Below are 20,404 nucleotides of genomic sequence, written 5' to 3' on the forward strand. Positions count from 1 at the left end.
TCAGTTCACATCCATTGATAGTCCCGAAGGTCAAGAGTTGTTGGCGCTATTTAAAAGTCTTCTATCTTTTGTCTTCCTATATAGGTCAACCCGGAATAGGACTTCCAGGCCCCCCCGGACCTCAAGGCCAACACGGAAGATGCAACCCAACCGATTGTCACCACACCCTCCCCCGTGCAGCCCGGGATGTTTAGAGTTCCTTCTGGATCCTACAATTTTCTTTCTTTTTTACTACGAAACCAAGTGCAGCCGAGTTACACGGGACAAGACGAACGGCCACCAGAGTTTTGCCAGATCCTCGATAGTACCGTTCTGCAACACCACATTTCCGCAAGGTGCCATCATACTGTAATATACTGTATTTACCTAAATTAGTTGTATGCGAATGTCTGGGCATCCCTGGAGAAACGTAGGACGCTCGGGTGGCACAGTGCCCACCAGTGCTGACATTTCGAACTCGGCTAGGTGTCTACCCGAACAATTTTTGGCATGTTCGACCTCCGGATTTCTGGTTCCACACATAGATGGCGCCACACATAGACGGAAGGCTGGATGGGGATTCACTCCCTTCCCGATGCGAGAACGACTCGGCTCTAGCAGAAGAACTCTGAGGGAGTATCTTGTCCTCGGTTGCCTGCTGAGACTCTTTGTAGGATTGTTGTTTCAGACTGTTTAGGTTCGATTTGGGCAGGGGTGCCCATCTTTTTTTTGCCCACATCTGTATATGTTTTACATGTAAATATTATCGTGTGTTTATTTAAGATGCCGCGTGAGACCAAAATGCAGAAGATATAAGCTAGGTCCCTTATTTACCTCAGCGTCAAACCCAGCAGATCTGTACCGGAACTATGCAATCGTGACGTTTTTACGAGTAGGTTTAGGACTAGCGGACTAGCTGTTTTATTTCATTTCCACCTGGTCTCATTTAGCTTTATTGGTGGACGAGGGGCTACAGGCGTACAACCGTCGCGTGGCGTGAGAGACGGTGCTACTGTTCGCTGCTGGGGAGGGTATATTCACCTCTACTTTTGTACAGGCAACTCGGGTACTAACCAGGGTTCTTACACGACATCGAAGACCCGGTCTTTTCCCATTCATTGTGCCCACTAGGGGGTGCCCAGTTGACCCGTTCTTTAAGGTATTGATGTGTTGCTCTTGTGCTTATGGGCAGAGTTTATTATTTCGCTGCTCCTGTTGGCGACGCCACAGCAGACCTTTCCTTACGAAACCCACCTATTGTTCCGGGCTGGGGTCCAGCCCTAAGGGTGCACTGATGACCGATGCATGGCCCTCTAATGGGGAACGGTGCTGAGTGTTCCTGAAGGAAGGTAACTGGGTCCAGACATTCTTAAACTCTGGATTCTGAAGACCGTTTAACTGGATAACCCTAACCTTAACCCTAGCCCTAACCCCGCTCTCTGTTCCTATCAGATTAGCCAGTCAGTTGAAGTCTAGAACATGACCATAAGTTTACGGACTCTTGCTCTACAGTGAGCCATGGATCCCAGAATGGTTGGTAGCTCTTTGGTGCGCGTCGGCTCCTCGTCTGGACAGTAGGGGTCGCCCTTCCGTAGCAGGGATTACTTAGTGAAGGGACGATACAGCGCCTACGAAAGACAAAAATATTGGGACGCTTGTAGCACTCGACTTTACCTGAATTTAATGATGCTGTTTGTATATTTTGACGGACGAGACTTTTAACACTGTGAAGTGTTTCGAGTGTTTTTTATTATTTAATTTTATTTATCAGGGTTTTTTCTGTTATTGAAGGTTTGCTGAGGTTTTCAGTTTATCTGCATCATTTTAAAAGAAATAATGTTTTATTTTTTTAACTGTTGGAGGTTTTTACTGCGTTTCTGTGTGAATCGTTTCTTTATTTATTGGGACTTTTGTTCAAATTTTTTTCTGGTTTTATTTTTACGCCTAAGGCGGCAGACGGCGCTATTATGAAAGAATAACCGACCACCTCCTGATTTCTTCTGTTTTTGCGTATTTAGGATATTTACTTTTATTTAGGATGAGCACTATATTTGACAGAAGTATTGGGACGCCACTTCTGATTAGTGAATTTATTCGACAGTTCTGGAATGAACCGGAACATCAGCTGAGGATTTGTTGAATGGGCACAAATTCCCACAGTTATAAGTGAAAAGATCACAGAATTGGACGTTAAGCACCCTCATGGTCAGGCGTCCAAAAATTTCTGGCTGTATATGCACCATGTTCCCAGAAAACTGGGGGTAAAGGTAGTTCAACGGTTAAGGTACTGGACTAGTTATAAGAACTCTGCCAGTTCAAGCCTCACCACCATAACCGAGTTGCCACTATTGGGCCCCTGAGCGAGGCCCCTAACCCTCAGTTGCTTGAATTGCATTCAGTGATAAATAAAAGCGTCCATCAAAATGTTTTATTAATATTTATTTTGGATTTAAAGGTAGCGTTAGAGGTTTGAAATGATCATTACAGATAATTAAATACTTTGATGTTATTTGTTTGTATTAATTATTAATTAATTAATAATTTTATTGATCATTTACTGCAAATTCTTGAAGGAAAAGAAAGTTGTTTAAAATTTAGTAAAACATTAATTCATGTGCTTTTATTATTGTTATTTTATTATATTATTATTAGAATTTTTATTATTATTATTACTTTATTTTATTAATTATTATTATAGTTTTTATTATTATTATTTTATTAAATTATTATTGTTTTTATCATTATTGTTGTTGTTTTAATTATTATTATTATTATTGTTATTATAGTTTTTATTATTATTATTGTTATTATTTTTACAGTTTATTTTCTTTATTATTACTACTTTAACTTCGTCAGATCGTGGGTAATATTACTTTTATTATTTATTTACCGTCTCTTTTGCCTTGCTCGACTGTTCGCGCTGATGTTATTTCTGTGTAAGCACATGTTGGGCCCCCTGCCGTGACTGTAATTTTCGATGCATCATCATTCCTTAAACCTTTTCCTAGCAGCATGCTTATTAAAAACCATTACTCAACCTTGTGGTGGGGCTCGTTCATTACCGAGGCGGCGGCTAACGGTACGTCTGGGTTCGCCGTGACTCCTCTAGATTGGCTGATTACTTTGTAGTGGACTCATGAAGGGACTCAGAAGATGAGAAAGACCAAGAACTCCCTTTTTACTCCCTTTTATTGTATTAACAGGACTTCTTAAATCTTTGTACATATTTATAAACACAGTATAGTACATTATTTGGGTTTAGGGCTTGGCGATGTGACCATATCACCTGGATACCTCAATAAATTGTCACGATACTTTTTTTGCAAGGTAACAAAATAGTTCCTCTTCTTTATAACCCAGTCTCCACATTTTGGAGACCACATTTGGAGGTTCGGTTTTACGCTGTAGCTCGTTGTATGCACCCTCCACTTTGCCACGACCGACGTATCCCAAGCTCTAGCGATCTTGTGTTCTACGTTTCAGTCCTTTCTGCTGTAGTCCCCTTCTTCCAGAGGAAATTCAGTTCCCGGCCGGCCCCTTGACATCCGTCTGGGACTGAACGCCCATGCTGAGGTTGCACGCCGACGGATCACAGTAGCCGGGAGGGCCGGCGGAGCCAGGGGGTCCGGGGACTCCGGGCTGTCCGGGAACACCGGGTGGACCGCTCGGTCCGTCGCGACCATCCTGGCCGTAGCCGGGTTTACCAGGTTCGCCTGAAAGACATCAAAATATGGAAGCTGTTAACCCTAACCCTAACCCAACTGTGTTTCATCTTCAAATAAGGTTTGTTCTCTTTCTGATACTGGGGTGAGTTTTATTGTGCTCAGCACAGCTTCAAGGCACCCAGCAAATCACCCCAAAACATTAGTGAGCCTCTTTTCTGTTTCAGCTTATTAATATTTCTGTTTGATTTACACTGACCTGGCAACCCGGGCGGTCCTAGCATCCCTTTAGGACCTCGCACTGTCTGTCCTCTGTCTCCTCGGTCTCCCAGTTCACCTGGAAATGATGTAGAAATACAGGCGGTTGAGGAGAAACAATAAAACAACTCTTAAATAAGCTAGCACAAAAGAATTGAACATCGACGCACCTTTAGGCCCTTTCAGACCGATCGGTCCAGGTGGTCCCTTAAGGCCGGGGAGTCCTCTGGCACCGGCCTGTCCAGGGAAACCGCTGTCTCCTGAGGGACCAGGAGAACCAGGAGGTCCGGGCCTGCCGGGAAGCCCGGGAGCTCCGGACTCGGGTCTCCGCAGACTGGCGGCTAACTGTGCTAGTTGTTCTGGAAGACCGAACAAAGATGAAAGATCTCGTTTAACCACAGAGTTGCTTACCCAGTGAACAGTACTTTGTCTTGACGATTATTACCTTGCATTACTCGCATACAGACTTGTTTGATGTGCTGATCATTTGGTTCCTTTCCCTGAAAGGACAGTAAAGCATTGACCAAACAAAGAATTAGCAACGTTACGTTTAACATAGACAAACCCTGGTGATGTGACCAAAGGATCAGGTCCGCATACTAGCCTCGGCGCAGTTTTTACTCCAGACGCCCTTCCTGAGGCAATCCTCCTAGTCCTTTTCGGACAAGTGTGTGCCTCCCAGTGGCTAGGCTATTTCGGCCAAGCCTACCCTCGGACATTAGCCAATCAAGATTGGAACCCTGGGTCCCCAGATGTCAGCAGTAGAGGGCTGTTACCCTCCTACACAACAGTCACCAACTTTGGAGGGTGAGGCAGGTATGCCAATCAATTCCTTCTCCCTTCCACTCAGGCTACTCACCGCTGGACCCTGGGAGCCTCGAGGTCCTGGAGATCCTCTGTCACCTTGGACACCACGGGGTCCGGGGCTACCAGTGGGTCCTTCGATTCCAGGCTGCCCACGTGCCCCCTCAGGACCTTTGTTCCCTGGTTCTCCCGGATTACCGGTCTGAAATGATTAAAGACGAGCATTAAAACTGTTAAATATTTTACTTTCGAGACAAAGCCTTATGACTAAACGTACCTCTCCTTTAGGACCAGACTTCCCGGCATCACCCTGAGAAGAAACGACACAAAATAATGTGTTTCATAAAACAGTGACCCTAGAATATCAGCGTACTTTCTCTTCGGCAGTGTCGCTCTACTTACGACGTCTCCTTTGTCTCCAGGATTTCCCTCAGCACCTGGTTCCCCCTGGAACAAAGATATGGTCATGTTACGCCAAAAAGTTAAACGTAGAGGTGCCGGGACTGTCAGAGACCCATTTCGAGAGCTGGTCTAGCTCTGAAATAAAAAAAGCAATCCACAAATCCAACAAATGAAACTAACCTGTCCTCCTTTGGGTCCTGGTTCACCCGACTCACCCTGTGAAGACAGTGCAAGGAGAATTAGTTCTGTTTCAAGTGCAAGCTAACAGGTTAGTAGTACACTACGTGGCTGAAAGTATTTGGACACCTTATTAAAACAGAGTGACCTCTAGGCTTCTGACAAGACAAGTCAATTCCCTGTATGGGAATTTGTGCCCGTTCATCTTGATGTTACGGTTCATTCCAGAGCTGCTGTGTGCAGGACACTGGAGGGTTTTTTTTGTAGCCCTTGCTTTGTGCACAGGGAAAGGTCCTTCCCTAAACTCCAAATATGGAAGCCTATTTTAATTCCCTACATTTGATTCCTGCGCACCAGGTTTGTTTACTATCGCTACGCTACATTTTTAGCTAGTCGCTCATTCTGATATGGAGTCATTCCTCATGAGCCTCTTTGTCACCTCTAAATTGGACATGTAGTGACGTGATGAGTGTAATTAGTAGCGTATAGTGACGTCATTTGACACGTTTATGACCTTGATGGCTTTCCATCTCTGAACCGAGCACTCTGACGTGCCTGTATTGTACTGCACTGGTTCCTCATTCCGGATTGGGCTACAGACTTGATTGACAGGTCTACGAACCAATCAGAGCCTCGGATTTCCGCTAATATGAGTTCTGTCATGTTTTGCAAACGTAAGCTTTATTTATTTCTGTTTTTTTCTCGTTTTTTATGCTGATTGCGCTACAGACTTGACTGACAGGTCTCTGGACCAATCAGAGTCCAAATATAAGTTCCGTCAGGTTTTGCGAACGTAAACTTTATTTATTTATTATTTATTTATGTTTTTTCTCGTTTTTTATGCTGATTTTTAACAGAATTTTTGATTATTTCTCAATAAAACAACACAAGGAGCGAATTCTTGTGTCATTTTGAGGAAGAGAAGCTGAGGTAAGGAGTCCTTTTTTTACATTTATTACATTTAGCGCACATTAGCCTGTATAATTTAAGTTAAAATTACTTAAAATACATTTAAAAACTAAAAATAAAGTGGACATTCTGTGCTTTTATGTGGCACCGTATCCACCATTGTACGTTTATGGATATGATTATGATGTATATGTGACGTCATAACGTTTCAGCTCGAATATCAATTAATCTAGCGATCAAATTTAATAAATGTTTAACTTATATCTTATAAAATTTAATATATTTGTTAATAAAATTGATTGTAAATTAAATAAATGTTCACAAGTGCATCTTTTGTGTTGTAGTCCTTACCCTTCCTCCTTTTTCTCCAGGTACACCCGGGGATCCAGGGAATCCAGGCAGACCCAAGTCACCTTTAGGGCCCTGAGAACAGCATTAATAATATACACTTTTATTTATTTATTTATTTATTTATTTATTTATTCGCTTACTTCCCTACGTTTCTGCCAGTACTACACAGAAGGAGGTTCTGGACTTGACTTACTCTGGCTCCTGGTTTCCCCATTGGTCCAGCCGGTCCAGGCTCACCTCGGTCTCCCTAAACACGTGCAAAGGTACAAAGTTACCCAATCAAATCAAGTATTAAGTGTTAAGTATTATTTTGTGCCCCTTGTAACTGGTCTGGAACTAGCAATCAAAGCAAACCATGTCCAAGCAGCCTGTGTAGCGTAGAGCACAACACCACCGGACTCTTGGATCCTGGTTTGGCAGATGTGGCGGATAGCTCTACTCGTGTACTCACCGGTCCACCAACAGGCCCAAGAGGCCCGACCTCTCCTGGTTCTCCACGTTCTCCCCCTTTTCCAGCCGATCCCATAGTTCCAAGCAGGCCAGGCTGTCCGACGGGGCCCTGCATATAGAAGACGGTACACAAAAGTGAGAGAGACGCAGCTCTGGTTTCAACTTGGACCTTGATTACTGACATTATATATGAGATTATTTAATTCCCTTACCTTTTCACCTGAAGCTCCCTTTGATCCTTGTACTCCAGGAAAACCCTACAGATACAAGTATATCAAAATATCCAAAATATATAAAGCATCAAATGTCTCGTTTTTGAGTCGTTTTTTATCTAAATCATAAATGTAGTGACATAAAACCATAAAACAAGTGACGCAAGGGAGTCAAACGTACCGGGAGTCCCTGCAGTCCGACCTCACCCGGTGCTCCAGATTTCCCGGAGTTGCCCTGAGTAAAAAGCAGATGTTTAAATCGTCACATATGGCCAGATTAACCAGTTTAACTCTTAAATACTGCGGATGGTACTCTACCTTGGCTCCGGGCAGTCCTGGGATTCCTTCACGTCCGTCTACACCGGGCAAACCCTAACAAATAATAAATATATTAGAGGTGTAAGGTGGCATATTGCGCTTGCACCACGCTTTGTGATCTAGCCATCCAGCCTTCCCTGATTTAGACCCAGAAGAGATTGCCCCAACACTAGGATGTGGGTTTTTACTTACGCCGTCACCCTTCGGACCTGGAAGACCAGTAATCCCTCTTGCCCCCTGGGATCCCTGTAAACAGACAACAAGAATGTTACGGCCTCATATTGGGTGACTTTGAGTCCTAGAGAAGACCCGGAGTTCTAGATCCTCATACTTACTTGTTCCCCTTGAGGTCCACGCTCTCCCATTACCCCCCTCTGGCCTTGATCACCCTGGAATAATAAACGAACCTCAGTCAGGACACATCTGAGTGACCGATAGCTAGCATTCATTTGGAAGCACTTACACTTGCTCCTGAGACACCCTGAGGACCTGGTTGTCCATCGTTCCCCCGAGCTCCCTGTAAGAAAACCAAGAAGTAACTGGATTTATGGTAGAGCCTACACCCCAGTGGCACCTCGTTCTCAACAAGGACCCTAAAGATCAGCTGTTCCGACTGCAAGCAGATGACCAGGTCATGGGGTTACCAGGTAGCTGCTCATCTTCAAGCTGTATATCGACATGTCACCAAGGTGTATTAAGGATAGTTTTGACAGGGACTCTATACCACCTTCACAAAACCTCATCTTGGCCAGTGTTCCCAAGCATATGTGGTCCCAGCATATGTGGTGCCGTATCTAGACCCATGGTAGAGTGGGTCAACCTAAACTTGAAAGGTTCCTGGGTTCCTTTGTTGTGGTTACAGTCTAAGATAAGTTTGTGGCCACCTTGTGTGGCCTGTAAGGGTAAGTAAAGGAATGGATCTGCAGCCTGGACTTGCACCCAGTGTTGCCAGTAAGCACTTTATGTCCCTGGCCGAGATGAGTGTCCCTTTCACCCTTCCAGTTTCTGGCCCTTGGATCGTTACTAGAAGTTACTTGCCATTCCTCCTTTGGCGCCCATCATTCCTGTCGCCCCTCGAGTTCCCTGTGGACCCTGAGAAGAAAACCAAACCAGAGTTCAGAAGCGCTGCGATGTATAAAAGCTGTAGATGCTGTCGAGTGGTCGGCGCACTTACGGTCGGGCCTTGGGATCCGACCTCTCCGGGAGAACCCTGGTCTCCTTCCTCTCCCTGGCGAACACAAGAGAGAGAGAGTTAAAGCAAAATGATTTCAAACTCTCTTCCATTCTTTCATTCTTTAGGGAGTCTAGAAGGTTCTCACCTTGTGGCCCTGTTTACCAGGTTCTCCGACCTCCCCCTTCGCAGCTTTGTGGCCCTGTAAAACAATTTCCAAAAATACTGTGATCACCGCAGTCGAACCAGTCGCTTTCGGCACGTTAACAAAACCCGTTGCTCACCTTCATGCCGGGTAGTCCAGGGTACCCGGGCGCACCATGTTGGCATGCGTTCGGGCACTGAAAGGCAAGAAAGACATTTTAAACATGCCAACTTCAATGTTAACGTGAAATAAATGAGTGGAATGATTGTGCATTTATTTACCAGCCCCATGGTTCCACCCTGAGCTCCTGCTGCACCCTAAAGCCACAAACACAAATACAGTGAACATAAGGTAGCCTAGTGGGTAGAGCTTCGGGCTGTCCATCTATAGATGGCGCCATACAATGGCTGAGAGTAAGGTACTTACGCGAGGTCCTGGTGACCCACGGGGTCCTTGTGGTCCTCTGACACCCAAAGCCCCCTGTCGAGCAGGCATACAGCAAGTCAGGACAAAGCGTATTTTAGTTTTAAAGAGGTGATGGAGGTCTTTAATTAGAGGGACAGACAGGTGATTGTGTGTATGCAAGCATGTACTTGGTGGGAGTGGGATTACTTGTTCAAAAAGGTTATTGTGTGTATGGGTGCAAGTACATAGCTGGTGAGGAGTGGATATACTTTGGGGCAGATAGGTGATTGTGTGTATGCAAGTATGTAGTTGGTTCGTTCCACCACTTGGGTGCTGGTACAGGGAAGAGCCTTGATGCTCGTCTTCCTCGAGTTCTGAGCGGCAGGTCAAGACTAGCGGAACTTGCCTGGTAGCGGGGTTCCCAGAGTTCTCCAGGGTAGTACCTCTGTCATAGGAACTCCCCCAAACCTTATGGTGCCACATTATCTTGGGACACGGATATGTCTGCAAATGGAAGATTTACTCACAGGGGGGCCGTTTTTCCCAAGCTCTCCGGGAAGTCCACCAGGTCCGGGTGGTCCCTGTCCGTGAAATAAATAAAAACGTTTGGTTCTGGTAAGTATGTAGACACAACATTTAAGTTCTGTCGTACTGTAGATGAGACAGGACAAACGTAGAACGTACCTGAGCTCCATCAGGTCCGACACCCTACAAAACAAGATGGAACGTTAAACTCGAGGAGCAAGTGGTACCTAGAAATGATGGACAAGTACATCCAACGTAATATTTTATCGTAATATCTTTCATACTCACAGCTTCTCCACGAGGTCCAGGTTTCCCAGGCTCCCCCTAAATCAAAACACAACTTAGTGTCTCATGGTCAAACAGGCAAACCGTACATGAAAACGTCAGGACCTTGACATAGTAGGTACTCGTAGAAAGACAAAGATAGCCACAGATCCATGGGGGCACAGGGGGCGCAATTCTACCTTTGTGTTTCTGCCATATCAACAACTGGGTAATGAGGTATTTTCACTGGAGCAGAACGCCTTTATTTATAGGGTCTGAACGAGGTCAGCCATTATGCGGCACCCCTGGAGCCAAGAGGGTTAAAAGCTTTGCTTAAGCACCCAACAGTGGCTGCATTGCAGAGTCAGAATTGGAACCCTCAACTATTCGATTGACAGCCCAAAGCTCTATCCAATGGGCTACCACTGTCCCAGATCAAGATCAAGAGGGTACCAGGTACTAGGGGAGTTCTAACACTAGGGTAGTTCTTACACTAGGGTAGTTCTTACACTAGGGTAGTTCTTACACTAGGGTTGTTCTTACTCTAGGGTAGTTATAACACTAGGGTTGTTCTCACACTAGGGTAGTTCTTACTCTAGGGTGGTTCTAACACTAGGGTTGTTCTCACACAAGGGTAGTTCTAATATTAGGGTAGTTCTTACACTATGATTGTTTTAACACTAGACCTTAAGGAAAATACTCCAGAATAGTTGGCACCCTGAGTACAGATAAAGTTGTAAGTATCAGTTGGTCTGGCATAGCCTGGCGAGATGAGCCGATTGCGCGCCTCAAGTTTATCTTGAACCTGGTGCAAAACGACTTTGGGTTAAGGTGTCTTGAGTGGCAGAGCAGCTCCACCTCTGCGATCCATTGAAAGTCGTCCCTCGGTTCTGTCTGGGAGCCGAGGACCTCCCGTCCAAAGGTGTCTCCCAGCGACCAACTGGGGCCTGCGACTAAGTCCGTCTCGGGTCTCCCAGCCACAGAGCCGCCTCTGCCAGCGCCAAAGTTTGCAAGACTGTACCCTGTTTCATCTGAGGGTTCATGCAAGAGCTACGAATATAGACGCTCTAACGAAAGTGATTCCCCTTAATAAAACCGCTATTAAAGGGGACGCTCGGCCTCACACTGTGAGCCGGATGGCTGGCGGAATCGAACCTCAAGAAACACAGCTGGAGATTTGCATAAAAATGCAGCACCGTGGCGTCTTCAAAGCTACAAACACAAGCCCTGTTATGCTAGCCTTCGCTTACTTTGGATCTGGGTTCTATGGCTAAAGCTAGAAATATGGTTGTCAGTAATAACCCTTGGTTCCTGTTTTGGTTTCATGGTTACCTTTTGTCCGGGAGGTCCGTCAGGCCCAGCGTCTCCCCTGGGGCCGGTCAAACCCTGAGGAGAACAGAAGCAAATAAGGTCAGGATCAAACCAAAGACACTGAAGCTGGTTCTACGTGCCACCACTATGAGTGGAGGGGTCAGGTACTTGCTCCTGTACAAGCGACTCCTACTGTGTAATTGAGGTATATGTTCCCTCATACGCTCAAATCCGCTCCTGTCCGGTGTGGGTGTCGCGCAACTGGCAGAGAATTAGATACATCCAAATTGAGGACGAAAGGGAAAGGTGCTGATCCAGGGTGGAGTCTCAATGGTGCCCGTTCAGATCCTGATGGAGAGTCACCATCTCACTGCTAGAACTCAGGAGTTCCAACCTCAGCAGAGTCGGCGACCTGGCCGGGCATCCACACAGAGTTTAAGGTAGGAAGGGCCGGTCGGTCGGCATGTATTCCTGTGATAAGTGACTTCCAGTTCTTTTGAAAGGACAAAAGTATTGGTACGCCTGATCATGACCTTGTTGTGAAGCCTTGCTACAAGACTGTGGGAATTTGGGCTCATTGGTCAGTGAGGTCGGGGACTGATCTTGGAAGAATCCGAGTTGAATTGGAGGGCTCTGTGCAGGCAAACAGGTGGGAGGCGTCCACATACTTTTGACCACATAGTGTTTGCTGGATTTTGGATTGAGCTCTTCGGGTCAGGATGTTTGACCGTCTCAGACTGCCATTCCTCACCAACGTGAGGATTCCTCATGGAGAGCCGTCCTCTCTGACCTCTGTACACACAGCCCTCGTTCCCGCATACCTGCCAAATGTAATCTGAAGGGGTAAGACTTCTGCCCCCCCCCCCCCCCCCCCACACACACAAAAAAAAAAAACTGTTGAAGTCACGACGTTGAGCAACTCCTGCCTGATTGAGGTTTCAGCACCTACGTGTGGATGCTAGACAGGAGCCAGACGTTTGCTCCCCGTTTGCTTTGTCTAGCTAGGTGCAGACAAAAAGGCTCTTGTGTGGAGGTGGAAGCTCCTCCTGGGTTTGTTCCTTCAGCCGAGCATGAGAAATTCCCTGCATATTTGACGGACCTCAGAAGATCAGATCAAAGGATCAGTTCCCGTCCTGTAGACCAGGGACGTAGCCATGGATTAAACATCGATGGGGGTCGAGGGACCGAATCTACCTGCCATATCGACAACTGAACGACTCTTGGAGAACTCTGACTGATCCTACCGTTACGCAAGCTTGTGAGTGGATGTATATGTATATTTTGAGGGGTAGGAGGGGGGCATTGTGTCCACACCCCCCCCCCCCCCCCCACAAAATTTATATTGTGATTACACCCTTAGCATACACTCGAACTCCAGGAACACGACAGAACTTTGAAGTATCAGCAGATTTGGGATACTCACGTCAGCTCCGGGCAGCCCCGGAAGACCCGACGACCCCGGTTTCCCAGGATCACCGTCAACTCCCTTAAAATCAGGAAAATAAAACAGCGTATGAGTTGATTTTATAAGATCGAAGGATTTGATTCTATATTTATAGGGTTGCTTACAGCTGAACCGTCGTCTCCGTCCTCGCCTCTTTCACCCTGGAAGCACAAAAAATGTGGACCCTTAGTACGGAACCTCGGCTTATATAACATAATCCATGGATTTGCTTTTTTAGGACGGATTTTCACTGGAGTTTAGAGGGTGGCTTCAGGAATTTGCACCCGTTCAGTCAAAGTGAGGTCGGGCGCCGAAGTTGGACCAAAATGTATTGGGGTCAGGGTTAAGGTTAGGGTTAGTTCAGTTCACCACACTAGAAGTTCCTTCACACTAGAATCTTCACCAGAACAGGAAAGGGCCTTCCCTAAACTGCTCTCCTAACACACCACCTACCTAACTACCTACACTATGAGGCCGAAAGTATTCAGACGCCTGACCGTGAGCTCGTCAGACGTCCTGTCTCAAAAACAAGAGCTAGAACAACAGCTCCTCTGAAAAGCTTCTCACGACACTTTAATGTATGAAGTGTGTCTGTGTGTGGGAATTTGTGCCTATTCAGTCAAAATTTGACAGCGTTTGTATTAGTATAAGTGGGCACCGATCAATCAGTCGATGTTCTGGTTCATCCCAGAGCTGTTGAGCAAAGCTGAGCTCAGAGCTCTGTGCAAGACACTGGAGTTTCTTCCCGTCTTTATAAGGGCACGGGTCATACTAGAACAGGAAAGGGCCTTCCCTAAACTGTTAAAATCTTTCAATTAAGGAATAAATATGCAGAAGTTTGGGATTTGAACAATACACACGTGCACCAACACAAACAGGTGTAATAACAAGGTAATAAGAAATAGCGTGCTGTATATTCGTATCAACTGAGGGGTAAGGGTCTTGCTCAGGGGCACAACAGTGGCTACCTGGCAGTGGTGGGGCTTGAACTGGCAACCTTATGATTACTAGTCCATTACTAGACCTGAGCTGAGCTGCAAAGCTTGATTGATCAGCCATGCTTCATCCTGGGTTCTCAGTAATAAATAAATAAAGGTGTGTTGGGCTTGCCGGGCGACACGGTGGCTCGGTGGGTAGCACAGTCGCCTCACAGCAAGAGTTTGTGGGTTTGCATGTTCTCCCCATGTGCGCGTGGGTTTCCTCCCATGGACTGGCGCCCCGTCCAGGGTGTTACTGTGTGCCTTGAGCCCATTGGAGAGCTGTGAAAGGCTTCAGCACCCCACCGTGACCCTGATCGGATAAGCGGTTAAGAAAGTGAGTGAGCGTTGGGCTTGTGTAAGACCTTCGATACCAGAATCAGAACCGGACGTCAGCGCAGTCCTGACTTCTCAGTTTGATTTATGTACCTTCCAAGACCTTGAGACCTTGTGTGTCCTAAAAAAAAATTCGACTCACCGCGATCCCATCGACTCCTGGAACACCGGCAGGGCCTGGCGAGCCGGCTGGACCCACAGCTCTCTGTTAACAAGTGATAAAATCGCATCAGATTCCAGTAGGTGCGCCAAGGGTGCCCACGCTCGATAATAACCACCTTTAGATATTAATGTACAGTGATGATGAACCTGAGGAACCAGAGGAACCCAAGTACCTGCAGAATTCACACTGTTCTCCAAAGCTAGAACTCTGCATGATGTATGGAACAGTGGAACCTCAAGGTGCAAGCAAATCACCTCCAAGTACACATTCACATTTAAAGAACTCTGAAACACGTTTACCTACCTGAGCTGAAGCGATGAGCACGATCCCCAAAAGCAGCACCGATAAAAGCGCACCGGGATTCATGGTGCTCCGATCCGCCGCAAAATACCGCGATATGGAATCACTCGGGCAGAAAACCTCCCGGAGCCGAACCGCCCAACTGAATCCGCTTCAAATAAGCCACCACCAAAAACATCTTCTGTCCTCATGTATATGTATGAGGTCGGGAGCGCAGGGAGCTGATTGGATGGGAACGCGGTGGGTTTGGGGAACGCATTCGAACCTACAGCGGGGAATCTGACAACTGTGCGACACTTGACCTCACAGTAAAACACGTTGGTCCTGGGGTGTAAATAGATTGTTACATTCTAAATAAATTAATTATTTCATTAATACGTTTTATACCGAATATTTGAGCTTTTTTCGTCTCGTTTTCTGTCAATAAGCATCAAAAATTAATAAAATTACAATAAAATGACACGAATTTAATCTGCACTAAATAAAAAACAAAAAACAATTAAAAGGATCAAATAAATAAATAATTCTGGTGATTTAATTTACTTTATTTAACGCTGTTTATTAAACGCGACGCTCATCTCCGTTAATAAATTAAGGGAGCGTCTATAAAGTGCGTAAAGCGGAAAAAAACTTATTAAAGCGTGTAATAGTCACACAGTGACATGTACCATTCACTACACCTGTAGAACACAACAAGAGTCCTACAGTATGGGTACTGTGAATAATATCATGTAAAAAATAAATAAAAATAAATACATGTAAATATTTATAATATAATAAACGTTGTAGTAGATACCACTCACTACAGCTATATTATAGAATAAATATGGGTACTAAATAGTAATAAATCATTAAATGTACGAAGAAAAGTGCATTTTAATAAATTAATAAAATAAAAAGATTGTACTACTCATTACAGCTGCATTATAAAATATATAAATAAATAAATATCTTATTTTTTTATAGATATAATGAAGGCTGTAGTAGTTAGTAATTTGTATAACTTGTATAACTACGACTGCAATACGAAGTGTGTAAAAAAATGTATGTATAAAAATAAAAAATGTCATTTTTATTACATTAAAGGTTGTTGTAACATTAAACAGCATCTTATATAAAGCATCTTTGTGCCTAGAGTTAACAGGTGGCTCCGGACTCACCACAACCCTGGCCAGGATGAAGCAGTTATTCACAATTAATTAATTTATTTAAGTTATTTATATAATTTTTTTTTATCAGTTGTAGTTTTACTGCAAATCATATTTTGTCCACCAGAGGTCACCAGAGCGCAATGTTAAAAAACTAGTATTGCAATTCTCAAAATAGCCACAAGAGGGAGGCAGAACCTTAAATAAACGTCTGTTGTTGCAAGCGCGCTTTAAAACTTAAAGCTTTAGTACATAATCTAATTATTGTTACTGTTATCAGCTATAAACGGAGGTTTTTATATTATACACATTATTTTATTATATAATATTAATAACAATGTTGTACTTATATAATTAGATCAACAATTATGTGAAGATACGGTGTTAAAGAAAGAGCCATGGAGCGTGGGTGTGTGTTGTGCTGAGATCGGTGTTACAGGGTGCCTCTGGACCCACTGCAACCCTGACCAGGATGTCAGGGTTAGTGAGGATGACCACATTATCCGATGACGGTGCAGAGACAGAATGGAATCTGATTAGTGACAAATGTAGGTCAGGCTGGAATGTGGGCTAAGCTGAACTGATGTCTCTATGTGTGCGTGTACAATACACTGAGACAACAGTTTAGGGAAGGCCCTCTTCCTGTTTCAGCACGCTTATACCTGCACAGTTCTGACACAGGACGAACTGGAATACAGGAAGATCAGTACATGACCTCAAACGCAAATGTGCACAAATTCCCTTAAACACTCAGGTGTCCACATACTTCTGGCAACTGTGGGGTACGTACTTGGACTGCAGGGGATAAACGCTACGTAATTTCGTGGTACTTCCCTAAATTTGTTTCCTAAACGTGGCTGCATACAGGTTCAAAAAATAACGTGCAATACATTAACGTTCCACTTGGGGGCGGTGTTGCATTACTAACTGCAAGTACTAACTGTGGTCTGTCTGGCGCACTTTGGTGTCACTATGGTAAGACTACGATTGTGCTGGTGTGAGTGTAGCAGGTGCAGCAGTGTTGTTGGTATGTCCTGTTAGCGCTGGCTGCCAGAACACACCGTTTGTGCCAGACTGGTGGCACCGTAGAGACTCGAACCCTGGTGCCACGTTCTAGAGAATCCGTTGGAAGTCCTGGGAGTCACTGTAGGGACCCCCCACAAAACGTAACAGGAAGGGAGAACCTCTGCGTGACCTTTCGAACAAAGACGCCACCCAACGAGAGACTCTGACCCCTAAACGCCTGCTGAGGTACGAGGGCGTGTGGTCGTGCCCGCGCCGTTTGAAGTGAGGAGCGGTGAAACGGACCCTACCGAGCAATTTCCATAGACAAACATCGGCCGTATGACCTTTGAGTCGCCACCCCGAGGGACGCCTGTCCAGCTAATCGCTTCCTCGTGGAGCTGTGGGTCACACGGAACGAGAGCGCCAAGTAAAAGTGCCCCGGGAGGTGGCGCCAGGACCACACAGAGTAAATCTGTCCATAATACTATTGACGGTAGATGGTGACGTCCTTACAATCGTTTAAGCAGTTTTTCGGAAAGTGGCGAACTTCGACTCACCCTCGCTCGTCTTACACTGTCCCAACTTTTTTTGAAATGTGTTGCGGCGAGTGTTTTTGTTTGTTTTGTTTTACCTACTGTCCCAACTCTTTTGGAATCAGAGTTGAAAGATGCACCCAACCACTGCAGCAAGAAAGGAATCCGACACAATACACCAGACAGCCAAAATTACCCGGACACCCCTTCTAATGATTGGGTTCGGGGGTTATTCATTCCTTTGGGATGAATTGGAACACCTCACTTTATGGCCAAAAGTATGTGGACGATGAGCTTGTTGGACATCCCGTTCCAAATCTGTGGAAGTATTACCCCTACCAAGCTCCTCTGACCCCTCAAGAAGACGCCCGTCACCCAATGGTCAGGCTGTTCCCTTACAAAGAGACTCCAGCGTCCCGCACAAAGCCCTGACCCAACAGCTCTGGGATGAATCGGAACATCGACTGATCAATACCCAGCCATAAACAGGCACAAATTCCCACACATCACGCAGCTTTAATGCATCATGACCGGGTGCGGCACATCCAGCAAAAGAAGCGCAGGACCAAACCCTGGAACCAAACTACAACTACCGCCACGCTGACACCTACTTGAGAGACACGAGTGATACACTACATAGACAAAAGTATGTGGACGCCCCTTTTAATGACCGAATTAATGTGTTTTAGCTGTAATAAACCGATTATACAGCTCGGTGTCTGATAACGTCGTTACTCCAGCATAATGAACCTAATATTTACGTAAGGTCGTTATTCATCCGAGAGTTCATGTCATTGCTATATACACACGCGTATATACATTTCCATACATTAGCATATAATATAGCGCTCCCGATCGCCTCAAACGTGTGACTGGTGCGACTCCCGTTCCATCTTTTACGACTCGATGGCTTTTAAATTACATCTGAAAGTCAGATGAGCCCTTTTCGGCTGCACGCCGTGGACGTGGCGGCGCCGGGGCACCGGGGTGGTCCTGGGACGCGGACCGGACGCCGACTTGCACCGCTCTTAATAAGCCCGGTCGGCATATCCCACTGCTCCCGTCTCCGTGGAACCATGAGGTTCCACAATGAGCAGGTGAGTCCATAACTGTATGAGCAATGATGGGGCGTGGCTCACCACCGTGTTCCAAACTTCACCAGAGATCCATCAATCAGTTCAGTTCAGTTAATTAAGGTCTTTCACCATCTACCGTACATAATATTGTGAACAGACTCAGGGAGTCTAGAGAGATCTAGAGATCCTGATCAGTGCAGGGCAAAGCAAGCGACCTTTGAGCTGTGAAACGTCACTGTGATTATTAGTCACATGGGTTTGAAGTACTTCGGAAAACCGTTGTCACTCAAAACAGGCCGCCGCTGCATCAAGAAATGCAACCTGAACCTCTATAGAGGTTGATTCTATACAGAAACGCTTCGGAGTTTTGCTGGCAGGTCTGGTATTCCCGGGGTTTGACCTCACTCAATGAGTCGAGGCTAACACCGGTTCCTCTGTCCGTGGTCGTTGCTCTTCTGCTACCTGACTTCCAGCTGCACCTCAGGGTTACCTTGAAGTGTTCCCTTACCCAGAGGAGCGCCTGACTACCTTCCTACAGAGGAGTCGAGAGGCAATCGAACTAGACTACACTCACTATACAACTCCACCTCCACAGTCGCACAGTTGGAGACGCTGTTAGGAGTGGGCGTGGCCGAAACAAATAAAGTCAACAAGACAAAGTACTTTACAAAGTCACTAAAGACGCAGCTTTTTAAGCAGGGGGATAAAATACGAAGTTATAAACCGTCGCCGTGTTTGTTTTGTTTTTTTTCTCTTTCGCAACCCTGGAAGGTTTTTCCGCATTAGCATGCTGCATTATTCATAGCCGAAGCCGTTCGCCGGCGGCTAAACGTATAAAAACAACGACAATTTGCAAGTTTGAAGAGACGGCGACGATCCGCGGTGCATCTCTCGAGGGGAGCTCTTCTCTTCCCTTTTGCTAATTATGAGTCTCTTGTTCTAGACTAGCGAAGATTCAAACCTGGACTGAATCGTGAGAGGAGCTCGGTCTGAACCGAGGACTACGAGATCAACCCGAATCCCCAGATTAGGAGCTAATTCTCCAACGGTTCTCTGAGGATCACAACTCGGTAGCCAGATGGATTCTGCTTCTATATTTAGGCTGTGCACTGGCCTGACCGGGTTATTAAGTGGACTACAGTGAGGTGGGTAAAAGGCTTCCGATGGCGACTATAAACTTGGCTCGGATGCACCGGGAGTACGAAGCTGTCGACACGCCTGGCAAGCGCAGAGTAAACAAACTGGATATGCCATCACCCTTCCCTTTGGTCATTGGTCAGTTCCACAGTTCTCCCTTTACAAGAGTCTCCGGGTCTCCTGTTCCACACTATCCAGGATGCGTCCGCCGAAACGAGCCCCGACTCCGAGGCTCTCAAGTTTTCCAGACACGTCTTAAGGGAGCGCGCCTCAAAGGCAGGACGCATCTCCAGAGATCCGCATCTCCGTACGCCTGTCAGACGCGAGTGTTAAATATTCATAAAGGCGCTGAGACTCGGTCCGGTCTGGTCTCCGAGAGGCGCCGACACACGGGCGCACAGACCGGCTGACATTTGGGTGTGTTTGCAGATGGCAGACGGGTGCGCGGTAAAAACGTGGAAATCAATAAGCCGTAATCACGCCGTGTTGACACTTCAACTACAGACCAACGTGCAGAATTCGTTACCGCCTCTATTGCCGATAAGCGAACTGATTGGAGTGGTTGGAGTTACCAGCTAAACAGCTAGACATCAAGAGTTTCAAGCAAGTCTCGACGTGTCCTTATAATTATTGGCCATTTATTTACAGTTGATTAAAAAGGTTATCCGTTCATGACCTGAACTTGAGGCAGCAAACGGAATCAAGGTTGTCTTGAAGCTGTCCTGACCAAGTCCGGACTTGAACCCTACAGAGATGCAGCGTCGCTCGTACACAAGTTGTACACACACTACGGCCAAATGTATATGGACACCCCTTTTGTTTGAGCCACACCAGTCATGGTAAGCCTTTTTAAGAAGATGCTAACCCGGTGAAAAGCACTTACCGTGGGCACGTTTACCTGTGGAAAAGATGCCACCAGGATGCTCCGTTGGATGATCCACC

The 20,404-nt window shown here is 45.9% G+C and overlaps 2 protein-coding genes across 3 annotated transcripts in view; one reads left to right on the forward strand and one right to left on the reverse strand.

Moving 5' to 3' along the window:
- LOC134326453 (collagen alpha-1(XIX) chain) overlaps positions 1 to 2,589 on the forward strand; it is a 48,849-nt gene extending 46,260 nt beyond the window's left edge. For both annotated transcript variants that reach the window (XM_063008623.1, XM_063008624.1), the window contains exon 55: positions 85 to 2,589. In XM_063008623.1, the coding sequence (XP_062864693.1) occupies positions 85 to 194 (110 nt within the window). In that variant the 3' untranslated portion in view covers positions 195 to 2,589. The remainder of the gene's footprint in view (positions 1 to 84) is intronic.
- Positions 2,590 to 3,150: 561 nt separating this feature from the next.
- Positions 3,151 to 14,629, reverse strand: col9a1b (collagen, type IX, alpha 1b). Its single transcript, XM_063008475.1, has 31 exons — positions 14,567 to 14,629; positions 14,243 to 14,305; positions 12,913 to 12,948; positions 12,767 to 12,829; positions 11,365 to 11,418; positions 10,057 to 10,092; positions 9,928 to 9,951; positions 9,771 to 9,824; positions 9,265 to 9,318; positions 9,120 to 9,155; positions 8,978 to 9,034; positions 8,842 to 8,895; positions 8,697 to 8,750; positions 8,561 to 8,614; positions 7,986 to 8,039; positions 7,858 to 7,911; positions 7,715 to 7,768; positions 7,523 to 7,576; positions 7,386 to 7,439; positions 7,205 to 7,249; positions 6,994 to 7,101; positions 6,736 to 6,789; positions 6,543 to 6,614; positions 5,286 to 5,321; positions 5,106 to 5,150; positions 4,981 to 5,013; positions 4,759 to 4,905; positions 4,345 to 4,399; positions 4,070 to 4,258; positions 3,901 to 3,978; positions 3,151 to 3,692 (listed from the first exon to the last, which is right to left on the reverse strand). Exons 1-31 carry the CDS (start codon positions 14,627 to 14,629, stop codon positions 3,499 to 3,501), a joined length of 2,028 nt encoding a protein of 675 aa, XP_062864545.1. The 3' UTR covers positions 3,151 to 3,498.
- Between the last annotated feature and the right edge of the window lie 5,775 nt (positions 14,630 to 20,404).

Source organism: Trichomycterus rosablanca, chromosome 14 (genome assembly GCF_030014385.1).
Source record: "Trichomycterus rosablanca isolate fTriRos1 chromosome 14, fTriRos1.hap1, whole genome shotgun sequence".
NCBI classification, from domain to species: domain Eukaryota; kingdom Metazoa; phylum Chordata; class Actinopteri; order Siluriformes; family Trichomycteridae; genus Trichomycterus; species Trichomycterus rosablanca.

Coding starts and splice junctions, on each gene's coding strand:
- col9a1b (XM_063008475.1), bottom strand. CDS start 14,629: ATGAATCCCGGTGCGCTTTTATCGGTGCTGCTTTTGGGGATCGTGCTC. Junction 12,830..12,912: donor ACGGAGACGACGGTTCAGCT/GTAAGCAACCCT, acceptor CCTGATTTTAAG/GGAGTTGACGGTGATCCTGG. Junction 10,093..11,364: donor ACGGACCTCCCGGACAAAAG/GTAACCATGAAA, acceptor GTTTTGATTTAG/GGGGAGCCTGGGAAACCTGG.